The sequence below is a fragment of the Erigeron canadensis genome, chromosome 7 (assembly GCF_010389155.1).
Source record: "Erigeron canadensis isolate Cc75 chromosome 7, C_canadensis_v1, whole genome shotgun sequence".
Taxonomy (NCBI): domain Eukaryota; kingdom Viridiplantae; phylum Streptophyta; class Magnoliopsida; order Asterales; family Asteraceae; genus Erigeron; species Erigeron canadensis.
Genome location: NC_057767.1, coordinates 30159010 through 30180053, shown reverse-complemented (window position 1 = coordinate 30180053; position 21044 = coordinate 30159010). Strand labels below are relative to the sequence as shown.

The window sequence follows — 21044 nt, the reverse complement described above, 5'->3', positions numbered from 1 at the left end:
CATATATGCACCGTGCAAGTCTTCCCGCATCTAAAAATGGACAAGCTCTCCCACGACGAGGTGGTGCCAACCACATACATCCATCATGATAAGGTTGATGATAGGTTGAAGACTAGGTAGTTACGATTATAATTGACGTTACTATAAATACATTAATGACTTACTATAATTAAATCTAATTAAATTTTTAAAATTCTTAAACATACTCTAAACGTTTTGAACTTTTACTCTAATTAAATGTTATTAAACTCTTTAAGCATTAAAATTAAAATATACTCTAATAACGCTTGATAGATATAGACTTTTTATAAAAAAAAAAAGTAAAATTATAAAGGTTGTAATTATTTGAAAACTAAAATATTTTTATTTGTTTTTAAAACAGTTTCAAATTACAGTATATTTGACTAATTTTTTTATTTTCACTCTCTATCAAAGACACACAGTGGTTGAAACTTAACATAATTTATTTTTTAAAAACACTTAAATTCAGGTTTTTGAATTTTTTTTTAATTTTCACAATAAGTAAACATTTACTAAAATTATAAATATCTTTTTAAGTATTAAATTCCCATTTCCTCCCAAAATCCAAACGGATAAACCTTTTTTGTTTTGTTGTGATCCTTCACTCACACTCTCCCACCAATTAATCTCTTGTAACCACCTTTCTCCGATCACCGCCGTAAAACTCACCGGAAATTCAAAAATGATCCTCCGACGACCATTAATAACCATCTTAATCCTAACCCACGTCTTAATCCTCACAAAACCACTAAATTCAACACCTTTTCATAAAAAAATCCACGAAATAAACGGACCCATCAAAACTCTTGTCGTTTTGGTCATGGAAAACCGTTCGTTTGATCACATGTTGGGTTGGATCAAGAAAACCCGACCCGATATTGACGGGTTAACGGGTCAAGAATATAACCATGCAAATGCTTCCGACCCGGGTTCCGAAAAAATCTATGTATCAGAAGATGCAGTTTTTGTTGATTCGGATCCGGGTCATTCTATTCAAGCTATCCGGGAACAGATATTCGGGTCGAATAGTACTGTATCCAACCCGGCTCCAATGAATGGGTTTGTCCAACAAGCAAATTCTATGTTAGTAAATGGGCTAAACAGTACTGTAATGTCCGGGTTTGACCCGGAGTTGTTACCGAGTTACACCGAGTTGGTTAACGAGTTTGCTGTGTTGGACAGGTGGTTCGCCTCGGTTCCGGCTTCGACTCAGCCGAACCGGTTTTATGTTCACTCAGCTACTTCTCACGGGGCATCAAGTAATGTAAGAAAAGACTTGATAAATGGTTTTCCTCAAAAAACTATATTTGATTCATTAGATGAAAATGGCCTTAGTTTTGGAATATATTACCAAAATATCCCTGCTACATTGTTTTTTAAGAGTTTAAGAAAACTTAAGTATGTTACTAAGTTTCATGAGTATGATTTGAAGTTTAAGTACCATGCTAAAAATGGAAAGTTGCCTAATTATGTGGTAGTGGAACAAAGGTATTTTGATGTGAATGTGTTTCCGGCTAACGATGATCATCCGTCGCATGATGTGGCGATTGGACAAGCGTTTGTTAAGGAAGTTTATGAGACATTAAGGGCTAGTCCTCAATGGAATGAAATGGCTTTGTTGATTACTTATGATGAACATGGTGGTTTTTATGATCATGTGCCTACGCCGCTTGATAATGTGCCTAATCCGGATGGGATTATTGGTCCCGAACCGTATTACTTTGGGTTTGATCGGTTGGGTGTTCGGGTTCCTACTTTGTTGATATCTCCTTGGATTGATAAAGGCACAGGTGAGTGTTTTTTGAGCTGGGCTTATGATATTTTATGCTACATTTTCGGGTTCTTGTTCATTGCAGTTGTATGAGTATAGTTTCATGCAAAATCCTGGATTTTATAATTGAAACTTTGCTATTTAATGTCTATATAAGATATGATAATTGCTTAATAAATGAATGAAAAATGGATGCTTAAAAGTTGTCGCCATTGGGCTTCTTGTTATCCGGAACTTAGGAGAGAGTTCATGATGGTTAGTGATTTGAGTTACATAAGTACATTTTGATGCAAAATCTTAGCTTTTATTCGGCATATCTTCCATTTAATTGAATCTTTGCTAACACCCATTACAAAATTCTTAGTATTTCAATCGTCTAATGAGAATTGCTACAAAATTTTATAAGTTGTTGCCCTTTTGAGTTCTTGTCACTTGTTTGAATTGTCGTCACAAGTTTTGCTAGCGGGAGTTTAGCTTATAAGGTTTAATATAGTGTTAAGTTACCACAATAGTATTAAGTTACCACCTGTATGCATTTTTATTTTCAGCTTTTCTTGACTCAATTTCATTACTAAGACTTAAAGATTGCTAATTTACTGATTCTCTATGCTTAATTTGTATTTCTAGTTAAGAAAACCCGTGTTTTATCAATTTTTCCTTTCGTTGAAATTTATTTGTGTTAGCTCATTGAAATAGCATATTCTACACTATTCTCTGATTTTTATTTTATTTATTGATATTTATGGTTTAGTTTTATCACTTTTATGTGTCCCAGCTTGGAAATAAGCCAAGTGATCTGCTTCTTCGTTACAATCCCTTTTTTGATGTGAAACAAGTTTTCTTTTCTTTTCTAATTTCAAAACGACAAGAATTTGCTAGTAGAGAACTTTCAGAGATTAAAATTGATCATTCAATGCAAAGTTGGATTTGAGAAGTACTAGGTATGAGTGTATGACTTTAATTGGTTAATGCAGTAATACATGAACCGAATGGACCAAATCCATATTCGCAATTTGAACATTCTTCTATCCCGGCAACTGTAAAGAAGCTCTTCAATTTAGAGTCTGACTTCTTGACCAAACGGGATGAGTGGGCCGGGACCTTTGAGAATTACTTTAACCTTCGTGATACTCCTCGTGATGATTGCCCAGGTTCGTGAATTATAACACCATCTACCTGTTCCTAAATTAAGATTCAAACTTCTTGGATTGTTATTCTCTTTATTATTTTGTGCAGAAAAACTTCCTGAAGTCAAGGTGTCACTGAGGCCAAGAGGACCAAAAGAGGACATGAGACTCACCGAGTTCCAAATCGAACTAATTCAGCTTGCATCACAGCTTAATGGCGATCATGTGCTAAACACATACCCCAATATTGGAAACTATATGACAGTTGGTGAAGCCCACCAATACGCACATGATGCGGTCACGAGGTTTTTGGAAGCTGGAAAGGCAGCCCTGAGAGCCGGAGCCAATGAATCTGCCATTGTCACAATGGGACCCGCTCTCAGTAGCCGATCAACACAAAGACGAATTCAAACCTACTAAAAGTATGAAAATCATATGTATATTAGTTTTTAACTTTTATGTATGTATAGATAAAAAAATTCATCATAACTTATGCCTTAGATTTACATAGGTTTAATGCTCATAATTGTTGGTTATCCTAACCACCAAGTTAAACCGAGTCAAACAGATTGAGTTTGCCTATCTATAAGTTGGTCAAACCACTGGCTTAGAATGCTCAAGTTGTCTCATGAAACATGTGGTCATGGATGTTTTCATTTCTGTTGGTATATTAATAATTTAGGCCCATCTAATAATATCATCCCTCACATTTCTTAGCTTACAGCCTTGCACACAATAGTGTGTGTGAGTAAAAACATGGAGGTTTCTTGGGAAACCAGTGTGACAGATTCAATCAACACCATTTACCTTCTCTTCTCAGGCTATTTGGTCTTTATGATGCAGCTGGGCTTTGCCATGCTATGTGCGGGCTCAGTTCGGGCCAAGAATGCCATGAACATTATGCTGACTAATGTTGTAGATGCAGTCGTTGGTAGCCTCTCGTACTTCTTATTTGGGTTTGCGTTTGCCTTTGGTGGTGGGTCGGACTCGAACCCATTCATTGGTACTCAGTACTTTGCTTTAAAAGATATCCCCTCAAGTTCGTATGACTATAGTTTCTTTCTTTATCAATGGGCGTTTGCTATAGCGGTTGCGGGGATCACTGCAGGGTCGATAGCGGAGCGAACCCAATTTAGTGCCTATCTTGTTTTTTCTTTTTTCCTTACTGGGTTTGTTTATCCAGTTGTGGCCCATTGGGTTTGGTCTTCTAACGGTTGGCTCAACCCTGGGGCTACAACCTGCTTGTTTGGATCAGGCGCTATTGATTTTGCGGGTAGTGGTGTGGTGCACTTGGTTGGTGGAATTGGTGGATTATGGGGTGCACTTATAGAAGGACCAAGGGTTGGTAGGTTTGATGCTTTTGGGAAGCCTGTTCAAATGCGTGGTCACAATGCCACTCTAGTAGTACTCGGGACTTTCTTGTTGTGGTTTGGTTGGTTCGGGTTTAATCCAGGATCATTTAACAAGATTCTGGTCTCATATCCCGATAATTTCGATGAAGGTAACTGGACTGCAGTGGGTCGAACAGCGGTTACAACAACACTAGCTGGTTCAACTGCTGGTATTGTAACCTTGTTTGGCCGACGCCTACTTGTCGGTCATTGGGATGCTTTAGATGTCTGCAACGGTGTCCTTGGTGGGTTTGTGGCCATCACATCTGGTTGCTCAGTGGTGGAGCCATGGGCTGCCATTGTGTGTGGATTTGTTGCAGCCTGTGTTCTAATCGGGCTTAATATCGTAGCTCTAAAGCTGCATTATGACGACCCTTTGGAGGCAGCTCAATTGCATGGTGGATGTGGGGCATGGGGGTTAATTTTCACGGGCTTATTCGCAAAAGAGCAGTTTGTTATCGAAACCTACAACTCAGGTACTCTAGGGATAACAAGGCCTTACGGGCTGTTCTTGGGGGGAGGTTGGGGGTTGATTGGAGCCCAAGTCATGGAAGTCGTCGTTATTGTGTCTTGGGTTAGTGTGACCATGGGTCCGTTGTTTTACCTTCTACATAAGCTGAGTATACTAAGGATATCAATCGACGAAGAAGTTGCTGGGCTCGATATTTCGAGCCATGGTGGTTATGCCTACAATGCACACCCAGAAGAGAGCGGTCCACAGTTGTATGGTGATTACCTTAGGCTTCACGATCAATCCTGATCCTATTGATTGGTTGTGTGATTTGTGTATATTATGGTAATATTTTTCTACATATGATGTTGTAATTTGTTGTATTCTTTCGTAAATGTGGTCACTTTTATTGAATAAAAAGCTACAAGAATGTGCATACGTTGAAGAATGGATCATGGTCAAGCCCCAACAGCATATATCTTCGCTATATGGTTAAAAACAGCCATGTAATCTATCAAAAACTGGTCTCAAGTATCACGAAATGTACATTGTGTGGAACTTGATACCTAAACATGTGTGAAGGGTCAGCATAACTCATCATGTACCCACTCACGTTAAAGACGGGTCAACGTGACCCATTATACGAATTACCCTTTTGACTTGTTACCTCAAACCATTTGCCATCTTTACCTATGATGTCACTTGAAAGACACCACCTTGAGTTGCCAAACCAGTCGGTTTTGCCCTGTACAACACGTCGAAAACAGCCTTCAAACACCAATAAACCATATCCATAACAATGTTCCACTATCATTTCATAAAATATACACCACTGCAGCTAAATCGCTCTGAATTCACAAACAATCAAGAAATAACTGTTGGAATCCCATATAGCTAAGGAAACAGGGAATCAAACAAAGATTTACACCTCTAAAACATCCAAATTTGTAAAATCATGTACACCTTATACACTAATCTTTATGTCTCCTATATCTGATGATAATCCTTGTGATCAGATAAGCCACCGGGAATTATAAGGGGCAACTTCTCTATGTACACAAACAACCTCTTCTTGTTTTCCTTTACGATTACACTCATATCAACTATTTCACCAGCTTCAATGCACATCCAGAGGTCGTCTACATTCATTTCTTTCAGACTATCCCTACAGAACGGGCATGACCGTGATCTCCCATGCCTAGAAAAACAAAAACATTGAACAAGAGTTCACTTCCAATGGACATGAGAAATAGAATTTCTTCTCATATGAAACCGAGTTTACCTATTTGCTATTTCCTTTTAAGTACCTCACCCGGCCCAAAATAAGTGTCCTGCCTTTTTATTATACTTTGTCCTATAATAAGTGTCTTCTGCTACCAAAAGTAATACATCAACTTTATGGTTTTACCCTTAATTCACTTCTTCAAAAATTGATATGTAAAAGTCTGTACCAAAAACAATGATAACATTGCCATCTTGTAATTACACATAAACAAAGTAATGATTATGCATTTTCCTGAAACTGTGTTTTTTGGTCATGGTCTTGTGGACACTTATTTTGGAACATAAATCATTTAATCACTTTTAAAATGCACATCCAAACACCCCCTACGTTTGACAATCAGATTTTGCTATTTTGTGTTTCTGAGGCTTTTATTTTAAGGGGGCTACCAAAAGAACCGAAGAGACTGATTATGAAACTTATTTACTTGATTCGCAACAGTATTGAAAGAAAACGAAGAAAGAAAACTTACCAATCCCGAAAACATTTCAAGCATAAAGAATGGCTGCAATTCGGTAATACCACTTTGCTACACGTTTCCAAGCAAATCCCACATTCGGTTTCTCTTTCAACATCAACATCCGAGAACTTTCCCTTGTCGGAACTGTCATTACTTAGGTATCTTTTAGAGCATATTTCTCTCTGTTTTCTCTCTTCTAAATCTGTTAGCCCACTTTGGAGTTGCAATATAGAAGGAAATAGAATATCTGTTCATATAAAACTCACTATTTTAGTACAATGTGAGTCAAATTCATGGCTGTATAAGACACGACAATTGTTAAGTATCGAATTTAGAGTGCTTCTATTGTGTGTATACAACATATCAGATGGTATTTTGCTGACATTGGCATGCCAGCAAATATGCCACAAGATACTAGGGGCGGTACCATGAAAAAAAAAAAAACCCAAAGAGGGGGCAAAGTTAAAAAATGTATGAAAAAAAAATTAATCTAAATTGGGGTAAATTTTAAAAATCTTTAAAATTCATGGCAAAATATATATTTCAGGAGGGCATTGGCCCCTCTTGCCCCTCTTTGGTACCGCCTCTGAAGATACATACGCCAGCAACATTTGAGAGCTGAATACACAATATCGACGTTCAAAATTGGATACATACTATAACTGTCAGACTATATCTTACCCTCGGAAAACCAGTTTGTTATAGTTATTATAAAACTGATTTCACCCTTAAATAAAAACATCCCTTAGTTTCATTAACCATGAAACATAAAAACAAAAAAGTAACCATTTTTTGGACTATTGGGAATTCACTAACCGTAAAACTGTTTGATGCTTGCTTTCCTTTCTTGAAGACACATAGTAGTTTTGCCATCAGCAAATGTCTGTTTTGGCCAACATTTTGTACCAAATTAGTAATGCCACAACATAAAACATTAACACAAACCTTAAGTAAAACGTATCATATTTCACACATATATTTCTTACCATATAAATGAAAATTCGAAGTAACCCGAGAGCTCCTGCAATTTTACAATCCGTCCACGGAAAAAGAAACGAGAACAAGTCTACAGCAGGACTAAAAGATAGTCTCATTTGTAGGCAGGCTCCATCATGATCCCGAGATGAACTCAAAGCTCTGTAATCACAAAAACTTGAATTAGAAAGATGAAAATCGACACGTTTTGAAATCGATACGTTAGAATCAGTTTCAGTATCCCGATACTGAGAACACTAAAACTGAATCTTTCCGCAAAGGGAAATGATATATTCTACTAAAATCACATCAGCATAAGATGTGTCTATTCATTAATTCTTCCAATTTTATCTCTTGATATTCAAAATTATATGATTACTTTTTACAAAATAAGATATTTCCAAAGATGGAAATCCCAAATAACATAACACTAAACCAGAAAATTATGAAACTTTAAATCTAAGTCAAAAAGACTCATGATCGAACTCCAAATAACCTTAACAGAAAAACCAAAATATATATGGTCATCTAAATTTCCACACTAGAGTCAAACAAGAACAAAATATAACAAAACATGATAATTATTACTGTAAAAAAAAAAGTAATACTTACAAAGTATTAGCATGTTGAATATCAGCTTCAAGAGCTTTAAGTGAATCCTTAAATATTTTTCCCATAACCATCATACCATATATTATCAAACACCCAGAAAACTTTTCCAAATTTTTATATGTATAAAAGAACACCTTAATGGAAAAATCTTTAAAATACGCACACAAAAATGCACAAAGTGACACTAATTTTAAGGCTTACTAAAAGTGATATATTATATGAAATTTATAACACAAGAAGAACAGTTGTTTTGTCTGTTTTTAAGTTGAAAATGGGATAGTGGGCTATTAAAGTTTTGAGTTATCTTGGTGCAACCGATGTTTTAAATATTATTATTTAAATAGTTTTATATTATCATGAAGATAAAGATTTGTGTTTATCCACTTAACATTATTTATTTATTTATATAATATATGGAGTAATATTATATTGTAAAGTATTGAGACCAACAAATATCTATAATAGATTGAATAGTGTACCATTCACCAGGTTGTCGGGTTCATGGTTTTCGGAATGATAAGGTTATTGTCATTATTTGGATAGTTACATTTGTAACCCTTTGAACTCTAGATGTTGGGTTTTAATAGAATCAAAGAATAACAATTTCGAAATATTTATTCGTAGCTTCGTTATGAATGTAAGTTGTGACTATTACATACATATCGTTCTTGTAACAAGACTTGTAAAGCTGTATATTTAAAATCGATTGTAATTCTTGATGTTAATTTAGGTTATTTCGAACTAACATTACATGATCAATAAATAAGGGATTGCAACTTGTCTAGATTAATGGAATGTAATTTTTTACGCATAAATTATCAAGAGAAAAGTATCGGATTTTCAATAGCAGTTTTAACGAAAACTTAATGAGGGCTAGTAAGAAGTCCATAGGTTTTTCCCAATAGTGACCGCATTTTTTACCTTTATTTTTGCCGCCACATACTAATCAGCTTCATGCCACTTCTTTTTAGTTACACAAACATTACATAGTTATGTTAATGTCAAATCTTCCTCGTCTTTTTCTTATTATTATTTTATTATTAAATAAGATAAAAATACAAAAAAATAAATTTACTTCTTTTTAATTGGTTAACAACTCATGCAGGTCTACCAACTCCAGCACATATGTCTCGTCCTCTTCCGCTCTAAAAAAGAGGGTGTGCTAATAGAATCCTTTTTGGTGACTAGCTCAAGATGAAGTGGTGACATACTGTTGGTAGCGGTCTTATTGAACATTATAGGAGCTCACAATAGCGGTGAGAAAATGTGTTTGGTTGTATATGAGTGTGGTTCAAATAAAAAAGCAATCAAAAAAAATTTGGTACTGAATACTTAGGCCCATGCTTATAATGCTTCCACCGTACGTATGTAGTTCATCCGCTGCACACCCGACCCCAGACGCTGGTAGAACCGGCTGCGTCTGGGAGGTTTCCTCCAAATTTAGACGCAACTGAAGGAAGGTAGTGGGGCCCGAAAATTAAAAAAAAAAACTTTTTTTAATCCTAATTCAAACTAAACGGCTAGTTTTAATTTTTTCTGTTTTTTTTTTCAAACCTCTATTTATTTCCAACTTCACAGTATCATTGCAAATCACAACTTATTTCTTTTCATCTTCCATAAACTATTTCATAAACCATTTTTCATAAACTATTCTATTAACAATGTCTAGAAGTCGGTGGACTCAATCAGAAGATCTTTGTTTGTCGAGGTGTTGGGTGTTGAGGAACCCGGGCCTGTTACAGGCAGGTGTGAAATGAATAATCCTGACGAATCCTTTTAGGACGACGTTACTGAAATGTTCAACACGGATACCACTGGAGGACTACAAAGCAAAGATCAACTAAAAGATCACTGGAGCATGATTCGGAAGGAAGGCAAACAGTTTGAGGCAATTTGGACGCACTTGATTGCACAGGAGAGGACCAACGATGATGAGCAATATTTATGCAACGACGCATCAGCTATATCGGGAGAAGCATGGGAGGGGCTTTAGATACGAGCACTGCTTCAGGTAGTTTATCATGGTTCTTTTTTAATTGTTCTGAATTATGAAGTGAAGTTTCTAGTTTGATTAAGTGTGCTTTAGTATTTTTTTTTTCTAAGTGTGTTTCAGCAGTTTGAATTGTGTGTTGTCTTTTAGTATTGTAATGTTCTTAGGTATTTTAATAAAATAAGTCTACTCTATGATTTAATAAGAAAATAAGTTTATTCAAAATATTTACACTTTCAGTCCCTCCAAAGTTCGAATTCAAAATATTTACACTTTCGGTCCCTCAAACAGCCAAAAACTCAAAACCATTTACACTTTCAGTCCCTGAACGGCTAGATGGATTATCCCTCTATAAATACCAATCCAGAGCACAAACCAGTTTCATCACCATTTCGATTTTCATTCTTTTACAAACACACTCACTCTTTCAAAGCAAATGGTGTTCTCATCATAAAAAAAAAATGTTCACCGACCTCGTCTAACCGAAGATGAGATGAAAACACAAATAGGTATCAAAGAGGACACCCTCCTTCAAACTGACCTCTCTGGGGTCATGGGTTACCTTCGGGAAAAAAGGCGACAATGCGAGCAAAAGTTTGAGGCAATACAAATAGACATATTCTTTGTTTTTGCAGGATGAGGCCAAAAGGTCCAGGAGGGTGATTGATTATGTTTTTAACGCCGGTTACACGTTGGGTGACCAATGCACTTGGACCGAATCGTACCACGACAATTGCGGGGAAGACAAAAGAACGGATGAAGTCAAATGCCCACAACACGACAAGTGGTGGCTCGACGAACGCGCTTACCGTGGCATAGGAAAAATGTCAATAAAAGATGATGAAGATGAAGAGTAGTTGTATTATTATTATGTATTTCGTTTTTTTTTTTATCAAGTACTGTGTTTTTTAATTTTGTGTTGTTTTTAATTTTTAAGTAGTGTAATGTGTTTTAATTATAATAAAATGTGTTTGTTTAATGTTGTGAAAAATAAAAATGATATAATAAAATAATGGATGAATAGTGTTAGAAGTAGGGGTTATAAGGAGAGGGGTATTCTTGGTGTGTCTAGAAGAAAAAAAAACTGATGAATAATGTTAGAAGTGAGTTAGAGGTGGGAGATTGTATATTTGTATGGAAGAGCCTTATAAAGTAAGTATGATTTGAAAGTACAAACATGTTTAACTTGAATGAGACTAAAGATAGTAACTTATCAAAAAGTAATAGTGGTAACAGTATATGACTATATGCCAATATATAGTCTTATTTGTAATTGTTGATTTAAGTCGCCTTAACTTGGTAGCATAAGAGTTGAATGCCTAGCCGCCATTAGCTTATGGGACCAACATTCACGTCAACTACACCAAAAGGTTTCTAAAGTTCTAAATGGACCAGTTAAGTGGATGTTTGTTGTAGGTATTAATTTTAAGATTGTCAAATGAAGTTCATATGACTTAGTACACGTTTTATAATCTAAGGTTTCTTGATTGAGTATGATACAATATGCTGGATTTTGATTTGTAACATATCTAAAAGGCATATTTAGAATAAATTATCATTTAGTTCGCGTATTTAACTTTAATACTAACACAATAATATATATTACATAGTAATCGTATATTATTAATATATAACGGATGTAACAAGTTGAGTTGGATAAAGTGAGTAATAAAAAAAAAAAATTTGTTTGGTAAGCATAAGACTATTAACTTTTCACCTCTTCTATATATCATGGAAGACAGTAAAGGTTTGTTACTAAATGTAAGTAACCTATGATCAAAAAATGTATGAACTTTAAAATCTAATCACTCCGTATTAACTGAAGTTAATTTCGAACAAGTCCAAAACTAATAAGTATAAGGTGGGAAATGGGATTATATCGAGTTTATGAGGAGAAGAATTAGAAATATGTTTGGTTTTTATATTTCGGTGGGACCAGACCAGTGCTCAAACTTAAGCGCCCATGGATTTGAGTACCAGTGAATAATAAGATATTTACCCTTAAATGTTATCCAATGTTATTCGTGTCAAACGCCTGTCGCCATCGACCTATCGTGTCAATACACCTTGAAGAAATAATGGAGATATGAGTGCAAATTGCACACAAAAATAATCATTTAATTATACCCTAAATATGTTTTGGGTCGACACATTTGAGGTACTTTTTTATGAGCCAAATTTTATTTTTTTGTACTAAAAGCGTATTAACAGAATTATGAAATGATAATTTGCTAAATAACATTGTCATGTAAGTTGAAGTAGGTTAGGACCGTTTAGAAAATGTTGACATTAAAAAAGGATAGGTGCAATCCAAAACGGAGTTTGTCTTTGGCACAATACTGAATCGGACCTCGTTGCCCTTAAAGTATAACTAGAACTGTACTCGCGTGATGCAACGATAGTGATGACGTGCGGCGGTGGAGGCGGGTGGTGGTGGCGCACAGGGTAGCAGCGGCGGAGATTGGTGGCCACAACAGGAGAATAGTGTAAGTTACTGATATAATTTGGTAATGATTATATGTTGAAACTTAAAAAAAAAATTAAAAATAACTATTTACTCTATAATATATTATAGATTAAAATTATATTAAAATCATTCATTTATTTATCTGTTTACTTTTAAACGGAGAATATCAACTATTATCAATCTCATCTTCCACAAATGATGAAATAAATGATATGTAACAACTAAAGGCAGAGAAGTTGTCACCAAAGAATTTCTAATTTTTTTTTTTGTGATAACAAACTTTCATTTTTGTCCCTAAAGAGATGGAGATTTTCAATTTTATTCAACCTTACTGGTTGATTAGAAATTAATTCAATTATAAGAGTTTGTCATTCACATTTGGATAAGATGTGGTGAAGTGTTATAACGTTTTCATCTGAACTTCGGTTTTTTGACGATATATCCTGATTGTATTTGGCCTTTCTCTGACTTTTTAACGAGAGCAATGCAAACTTGAATTATATCACGACGTCCAACGTGGTTGATTTATTTGATAATATGTACTGAAGATCTTCTTAGTTTCTTTTGTTCGTGTTATGACTTCAAATGGTGACTTGGGATCGCGTTTTGATTGGTTTCTAGGTTTGAGTAGAGACATAATACTTTTAATGAACTAAAAAAAAACAATAATCACTTTATAATTAATTACCAACTTCAACGAAAAATAGTAGTACCTTCGCTTTGTAATGAACCCCTAATGTATCATTACCTCTAAAGCTTTTCTTTACATGTATATACACCATTCATATAACAAACAACTTTGTTCAAACGATCAACTCTTATGTAATATTTAATGGCTCGATCAAATTGCAAGCATAGTAATCACTTAAAAAAAAAAAAGTCAATTAAATCAGATCATATAACACTAAGAATCCTAATAAATTTTTGATAAAACGTTTCTAGAGTAACAACAAAAGAACTTCGTAGCATAGCACTTTACTTACACAGTTACTCGATATCGCGACGTGCAATGTGCAATGTGTTATTGTGTTAAGCGTTATTTGATCTAAGTCCATGGGCTTCTTTTTTATGGTTATTTCTTTCTTTATGACCATAGCCCAACCCAAATATGTTGACAAATGAATGATGAGAAGTACTTTAAAGTTTAAAGTCTAAACGCATATGAACTTTTATGACCGTTTTAATTTATCTGGACAAAAAGGATTTAAATTTACTAATCGTTTGTGTTATGTGAATAATACCTGAGACTTGGTTAACTTTATAAATGTCGTTCGATTTAGTTCTTCTTATTGATATTAGAGAAATTATTTGAAGATCCATATGTTAGAATTCTACACTAAAAAATGTGAGATAATAATACGTAAAGTTTGAAAATCTTAATTTTTTGGTGCTTCAACTAAAAAGTTTGAATTTTTTTTTTTTTTTTAACGACCTTATTATATTGCATAATACAGAGAAAGACGGGACATGCCAGGTAGTGCCTAGAAGTCCCAAAACAAAATCAAAGAAAAAAGACGAAGAAAATAAAGTTACATGTTAATATTATTAACATTAAAATCCACCCAACTAATCCAGTCTAAATCTTTTAAATTTACTAACCAATTATAGCATACTTTTTTTTATTATTATTTTTATTTATTTGTAATTTGAAATAAGATGATTTGTAGCTTTACGGCTTTATGGGATGTCATTATTAATTTATGACAAAGTGTCCACTAGAACATGTTGGATCCAAATTGGACCAACGAAGAGTCGAATACGAGGTATAAACATATTAAACCCCATACAATTTGAATAAAGGCAGCTACTTGGTGTTGGTGTCAATTCCCATCAAAAGTACGCCTTTCGACTCCAAAATATTCTCCGTCTAAATTTTAAGTTTCAACATTTAATTTCTCAAAATACTCTTATATCTATTTTATATTTACCTAAAATAACTATAATTTTTTTTTTCTCTCCTTAAATCTCAACCAATCGTTTTTTCTTTCTCCTCCATAAATCATTTATTGTTTTAATTTATTTAAGGATTTTTCTAAATATTGCCCCTTAGACAATTGTTTAGAATTCTATATATGGATGTTACTTATTTTTCATTTAATACAAAATCCCATAACTATTAGTACAACTTTATTTGTACAATATTTTAACATTAAATTTAGCATTAATTTACCTGTTGAGATGCCAAATCATTGTTGTAATGTCAAACATGGCACAAGTTTTTTCCCAGGATTTTTATGTAGTATACGGGTTCATTTTTGCCGAAAACACACATATATTTTTCTTATTGCACTTGAATGAACATGCATCAAAAGAAGAACGCCATATTCACATTTCAGAATAGACCATTCATCGAATGAACAGGCATTGAAAGAAAACGCCATATTCACTTTTCAAAGTAGAACCATCATTTTTACTTTATTGAAATGAAATTTAATTTTTCGCAAGAATTAATTGATGTAATGTTTATTTAGTATCACAAAATAATTCTAATTGGAATTGGTGTTTTGACTTTTGAGCCTTTCTATTGTATATATGGTAGTTACTTATTATTATTTTTTTCTTACATTGTGTTTACGATATTTGTATTTTTACAATTTCAATTAGCATATTCTGCCTTTAGAATTAAGCTCACTGTGTCTGCTTTTTAACTCAAGAATGTCGCCAAGTAAATTAATGCTTGAAATTAGTTTCATTTCCATTGATAAATTAATGATAGAATTAATGTTTAAATATTTTGCATTTAACTGATGAATCAATTAACGTTCAAAATACAAATATAAATAATAAATCAATTGCAAATTAATACTAGAGTTAATGTTGAAATTGGTTCTAATAAATATTATCCATATATAGAATTCTAAACTATTGCTTAGGGGGCAATGTTTAGAAAAATCCTTTATTTAAAATCTTTTATCTCAAAAAGATAAATTATAAAAATTATATGGACGTTCTTAAAATTTTATGCTCTTTCATTAGAGATGTCATTCGATATACTTTCGACGAATTTATAAATCCGGGGTCAGAACCTGTACGGTTAAGGCATTTGGCTATAACACTCTATGACTTATCACACTTTATGATCTATCACCCCACCATCTTACTGCCGCAACACACGGATATTTACTATCGTTGATAGAAAAACGTAATATCAGGTAGCTAAATACAACTTAACCAGTGGCGGTACTAAAGGGGGAGCAAGGGGGTCCAATACCCCACTCTAAATTTAAATTTTGTCATGTATTTTTAAATTTTTCATAAATTTTTAAAAAATTTCTATACGTTTTTAATATTTTGCCCCATTTTAAATTATTTTTCATAATTTTTCTAAGTTTGATCCTTTGGAATTTTTTCCTGATACCGCCTCTGAACTTAACGTATGCAATACTATTAAATTTTCACGTGATGGCCAACCAAATTACCAAATAAGAAGCACCAGGCAATATGAATATGATCGAATCACAGGGTTTGACGTGTCATTTGGTCGTCGCAGGCTTTAAGCTTTCATATAGTCAAACCCTTCGATTTGTTAATTTATTCCTTTCTTATGCTTTTCTCGAATTTTGTTTATTTAAACTTGAAATTTTTTTGTCAAAATGAATATGATTTCGCATTTCATTTTTATCAACTTTGCAATGATATTGCCATCACTTGTAGGAACAAAAAAGGTAATCATATTATCATAAATCTGACACGATCCATTAGTTCATATTGTACATGGGCCAAAGACTCACCAGTACTGCGCTTTTGAAACTTTTGACATTCCGGTATAGTTGGCTTAAAACAACTTATTTTTTGGTTTGTTTTTTAATACTCGTATTATATTTTGTTTAAATTAGTCAGTAACACACTCGATCGGTAGTGTTGGCAGTTTGGCATGGACTGTTTTTGGCGCAAATATCACCTATGCCTTCGGTGAGAAGGGTTATGGCCCGTCGGTTTGTAGCTTGGGCCTTGGTGCCGATAGTATCTATATGTGTGTATTATGTTATATGTGTGATTACAATTAAAAACTTTTTTATTTGTTTTATTTGTTTCTTTTCTTTTATATATATTTATTATTAAATGTGTTTTAATTTTATTTAATAAATCTAGTTAGTCAGTCATCATCGATTGCTTTTTGCTAATAAGTTCTCTTAGAATTAGTATCCTAAAATGTAAGAAACTATGCTTAAATATGCATTGTGTGTAAAGAACTTTGGACAAATATTTATTGTTTGTACCAACAATTGGATTCAACCAGTTTATTATAATAATTGGTCAAGATAACAAATTATTTACATAAAATGCACAAAATAGAAATACTCTTTACATTATAACGATTCGTATAGTTTATTACGTTAAGACAATAGAAATGTTTTTTTTATTGCTATCAACATAATTCTAAATTTCAAAACACATGTCTTTAATGTCACATTAGAAATCAAACTTGCCAAAACAAATAAAGTGTCTAAATTTTTTTCAGTTTTTCTAAACGCAGCCTTAAAGGCTACATTTAAGATGCTATTATTATTTTTTTTACCATAAAGTTTAGGGGATGAGAAGGTACAAAATTTTATGTACGTTAAATGCAACTTGCGTTTAGCATTTTCCAAACTTTTATTCCATTATTATCATAATCCCGTACTTATTGTTCTATTGCCTAATATATCAAGGAGGCGATATTATACGTTTCTATTTTGATAAAATTACCATGTATACGATACATTTTTTACCATATGTAGTTGTACAAGCATATAATACATCGATATGACAATAAACTTTCATCAACCATTACCAATTCCTATTTAAGCTCCATGAACTCAAAACTCATCTCGATCAAACCCAATTAAATACACTATACATCACACTAGTTTTATTTTTTACTTCCCATACCGTCTATGTCTTTTCTGATACATGTTTAACCCCTCAACAAAATCAATCTTGTTAAATTGGGCAACATCTTTTTCTACAAAATAGATTTCGGAATAAGCAGATTGCCACAACATGAAGTTATCAATACTATATTTTCCACCAATTCGGATTAGTAGGTCGGGATTGGGGAACTCCAAACACTTCGTCTCGAGTTCTTTTTGGAAAAACTGGTCGTTGATTTCTTCGGGTTGTATTAGACCATCATTTACCTTTTGAGCAAGAGCAATGCAAGCTTGAACTATATCTAATCGTCCACTGTAGTCCACTGCTTCGATGATATGAAGTGATTTATTATTCCTTGTTGTTTCTTCCATAGTTGTTATAACTTCTTGTAGTGAGTCTGAAATGGCTTTTCGATTGCCAATCACAGAAATTCTGATATTGTTTCTGTATGCAATAGTGCAATACCATGAATGTACATATGATTATATATAAGTTTTTTTGTTTTTTTGTTTTGTGATTATAAGGTAGTACGAATAAGATGCATATAATACAAAACAAGATAAATAAAGAGTTCATGCGAGAATTCTTTTTTTTTTCCAATAAGCATGGAACTTAAAATTATGTAGTGGAATATGATGTGAATAACTTTATTTACATGTAAGCACAATAAAAATTCATACAAGAACAAGAAAAATAATTTATAACATATAAAATTACGTATAATTTGATCTGTTTATATGAATTTGTTCATATATAATGTACCATTTATGTATGTAAATATACACGTAAATATAAAAATTTGATTTTAATTTTCTTTTTGTTCTTATATAACTTTTCAAATGAACATAAAAAAAACATATGATATAAGTCATAAATTTTAAAATTCTCTCGGTTAACTTTTTCCACACAAGAGTATACAACAATATGAACTATACATACCTTGATAGCTCATCTAAATCCAGTTTGGTTATGTTCATTGCAAAATCAACCTCCTCCTGCGTTAGAATATTCAACCCTTAATTAGTTAAAAAAGGCTTTCTATATTACTCTTATACTATACGTATGTATAAAATGAAACTAATGACTTTTAAAAAACTCCATATTAATCCATCCCACAACTGTGGGAAGTAAAACTCAAACTCAAACCCACATATATCCTTCCAAGGAGATCAAAAACCTTACCAATTTATGATAAACAAAACTAGAAATATAAAGACTTGTACATTGGGATACAAATGACTTGGAGAAAATTAATTAGCTTAATTAATTACTTTATTTGCGTGGAGGGTGTCAGAGAGTGTATAGACGGAGAGAACTTTGACACCGAGTTCACGACAATTCCGAGCAATATCCATCAACGACGGGCAACCGATACTCTTATCATTTTCAAGACCAATATTTTTCTTTTGACAGTCCATAAGCAGTGCGACATGATTCGGTATCAAGTCAGCTTGAAGGCCGTCGTTACACAAGGCTTGATATTCGACTTCTGTTGCACTGCCTGCTTCTTTGTCTTCGATGGAAGCCAATGGCACAACATGGCACAATTTGGTTATGGAGAAATCATAGGAAGAGTTGTGTTTTTTGGAGATATTTTTTGTTGAATACAAGTGTTTATGGCTGTTCGGGTAAAGGGGGAAAATGTTGGTTTTACAAGTTAACATTGAAGTTGAACAAAAAGAAATGTTGAGAAGAAAGGTTGCCATTTTTGCAAAATTATTCAAAGTTATATGAATCAGCCAATCTATGTAACTATATAATTAGTAAATATTATAAAGTAGAATAATATTTATATGAGTCGTATCGTGTGTGCTCTTGTAATATAGCCATGGTTGTGCAACAATCATTTCAATTAAATTTACTTCGGCCAATTTAGATATATCGATCGATCAGTTCATTTTCTGAGAAAAAAGAGAGTCATTTGCTTTTATATATATAATCATCCCCAAAAGAAATCAGTTTTAATTCGTGAAAATAACTTTAACTTTTTGTATATATTGAAAATTTATTAGAAATAAAAGTTTATGAAATATACTTTGAAAGTTTATAACAACTATCTTACACCTCCAAATACTTTGAAAGTTTATTTTTATAGAATATGCGATATTAGCATTCAGTCTTTAATGAACTAAATTACATTATCATTGTCTTATTTTCTAAAATATATTTATTACTTTTTTTTCATATCAATTACTAAAATTACTTGATGAGGTCACCAATCACCATCATCAATTGTCATTGCCGATACCACTACTGGTACCAGCCACCGCCATAACACCAATGTATAACGCAGGTACCTCTAGTTGATATAAGTGATAATTTTGGGACATTCAAGATTGACTTTATCGGAACGTCACATTAAATAACTACAAATAGACGTATTAAAACCAACCATATATACAGTAGTAGTCACACGTACAATCTTAAGTTGTTTACTCCTAAAAATTAAAGTAATACGTATTTCTTTCCTTTTTCCTTTCAATTTATATAAAAAAAAAAAGTCACGTGGTTAATTAGTTCTCTAATTTTCCAGGCAAATAATAGATAAAAATGTATGTTGATAAGGTATATCCGAACCACATTGGAAAATAGCAACACAAAAACGAGGTAAAAAAGCATTATTATAAACTATTATTATTTTATCATTATCATTATCTTATCACTTTAATATATCAATCCCAAATAAAACTCGTGACAGTTAAGAATCTATAATAATATAACTAAAATAGGAGATTGGATATATTTGACACCTCTAATCCCCTCATTTGAGCCTAAATCCTTTATTTTTTAAATATTTTATTTAATAAATGACCGACCTTATTATTAATTAAAAACTCTTTTTATCGTTAAAAAGACTCTCAAAATTATTATCTATATATACAACCTAGAAAAAAGCCTCACATATTATCAAAAAAAAAAACTACGTCAAAAAAAACAAAACCTACAATCGACTACGAAAAGGTTTTTTATTTATATACTTTGTTCATATTTAATCATTATTATGATTATTTAACATTTAATTCTTATCTTATTGTTATTATTGTCTCTTTTAATTTCGTTTGTTGTCTATTATAGGTTCGTTATGGCTTAATCTTCAAAAAAAAAAAAACAATAAGACCGCATTAGTTCATCTTGAAGATTTTAAGCCAACACATGTTAACCATCATCTACGACTCCGTGTTGTGCATGTATGGACTGTTTCAGAGTTGAACAACCCAAAGAAAATCAAAACGTTTGAGATGGTCTTTGTTGATGAATTGATATGTATTTTTCAAATTATATACTATGTTGCAAATTTTTTATTTAACTAAAGTTGAAAAAAAAAGGTAAACTGAAATCAATATTTATATGGAATTATATTTCATATGTTTCTTCTTTAGCTTTCATATTGATTAAGTTGTGATATTGGTCATATTAATGGTTGCTCGAATCATATAGTTATTGTTTAAACGTATTTCGTCGTGTAATTACTAGGGGTGAGCTTGCTTGAGGAAGGGTCAGAAGAAGTCTGATTATGTGTAAATTTTTAAATCGTCTAAGTTGTGCATTACTTCTTCAAATTTTTGTCTTATTTGAATCGTTTTGTGATTAATTTTTAGGTATTTTAATTTTATTCGGTATCAATTTAATATATTTGAATTCC

The 21044-nt window shown here is 32.8% G+C and overlaps 4 protein-coding genes across 5 annotated transcripts; 2 read left to right on the top strand and 2 right to left on the bottom strand.

The window, feature by feature from the left end:
* The first annotated feature begins 589 nt into the window (after positions 1-589).
* Positions 590-3484, top strand: LOC122606695 (non-specific phospholipase C1). 2 transcript variants are annotated; one of them, XM_043779546.1, is made up of 4 exons: positions 590-1104; positions 1204-1811; positions 2767-2943; positions 3029-3484. In XM_043779546.1, exons 1-4 carry the CDS (start codon positions 704-706, stop codon positions 3337-3339), a joined length of 1497 nt encoding a protein of 498 aa, XP_043635481.1. In that variant the 5' UTR covers positions 590-703; the 3' UTR covers positions 3340-3484. The 2 variants fall into 2 exon arrangements, with proteins under 2 accessions (XP_043635481.1, XP_043635480.1); XM_043779545.1 differs by having other exon boundaries at positions 590-1811.
* Positions 3485-3626: 142 nt separating this feature from the next.
* Positions 3627-5209, top strand: LOC122606696 (ammonium transporter 1 member 3). Its single transcript, XM_043779547.1, has one exon. The coding sequence runs from the start codon at positions 3676-3678 to the stop codon at positions 5068-5070; it is 1395 nt and encodes a 464-aa protein (XP_043635482.1). The 5' UTR covers positions 3627-3675; the 3' UTR covers positions 5071-5209.
* Positions 5210-5551: 342 nt separating this feature from the next.
* On the bottom strand, positions 5552-8339 carry LOC122606698 (E3 ubiquitin-protein ligase AIRP2-like). Its single transcript, XM_043779548.1, has 5 exons — positions 8091-8339; positions 7490-7640; positions 7320-7386; positions 6516-6750; positions 5552-5959 (listed from the first exon to the last, which is right to left on the bottom strand). The coding sequence occupies exons 1-5, from the start codon at positions 8162-8164 to the stop codon at positions 5749-5751; spliced, it is 738 nt and encodes a 245-aa protein (XP_043635483.1). The 5' UTR covers positions 8165-8339; the 3' UTR covers positions 5552-5748.
* A 9022-nt stretch (positions 8340-17361) lies between these two features.
* Positions 17362-19107, bottom strand: LOC122609258 ((2Z,6Z)-farnesyl diphosphate synthase CPT6, chloroplastic-like). Its single transcript, XM_043782317.1, has 3 exons — positions 18673-19107; positions 18341-18396; positions 17362-17845 (listed from the first exon to the last, which is right to left on the bottom strand). The coding sequence occupies exons 1-3, from the start codon at positions 19105-19107 to the stop codon at positions 17407-17409; spliced, it is 930 nt and encodes a 309-aa protein (XP_043638252.1). The 3' UTR covers positions 17362-17406.
* Positions 19108-21044: the final 1937 nt, after the last annotated feature.

Excerpts from the sequence above, each read along its gene's own strand:
- LOC122609258 (XM_043782317.1), bottom strand. The coding sequence starts at position 19,107 with ATGGCAACCTTTCTTCTCAACATTTCTTTTTGTTCAACTTCAATGTTA. Across the intron at positions 18,397-18,672 it reads ACACCCTCCACGCAAATAAA|GAGGAGGTTGATTTTGCAAT; the intron begins GTAATTAATTAA and ends ATTCTAACGCAG. Across the intron at positions 17,846-18,340 it reads GATTTAGATGAGCTATCAAG|AAACAATATCAGAATTTCTG; the intron begins GTATGTATAGTT and ends TATTGCATACAG.
- LOC122606695 (XM_043779545.1), top strand. The coding sequence starts at position 704 with ATGATCCTCCGACGACCATTAATAACCATCTTAATCCTAACCCACGTC. Across the intron at positions 1,812-2,766 it reads TTGGATTGATAAAGGCACAG|TAATACATGAACCGAATGGA; the intron begins GTGAGTGTTTTT and ends TGGTTAATGCAG. Across the intron at positions 2,944-3,028 it reads TCCTCGTGATGATTGCCCAG|AAAAACTTCCTGAAGTCAAG; the intron begins GTTCGTGAATTA and ends TATTTTGTGCAG.
- LOC122606698 (XM_043779548.1), bottom strand. The coding sequence starts at position 8,164 with ATGATGGTTATGGGAAAAATATTTAAGGATTCACTTAAAGCTCTTGAA. Across the intron at positions 7,641-8,090 it reads ATTCAACATGCTAATACTTT|AGCTTTGAGTTCATCTCGGG; the intron begins GTAAGTATTACT and ends TTGTGATTACAG. Across the intron at positions 5,960-6,515 it reads TTGAAATGTTTTCGGGATTG|GCATGGGAGATCACGGTCAT; the intron begins GTAAGTTTTCTT and ends TTGTTTTTCTAG.
- LOC122606696 (XM_043779547.1), top strand. The coding sequence starts at position 3,676 with ATGGAGGTTTCTTGGGAAACCAGTGTGACAGATTCAATCAACACCATT.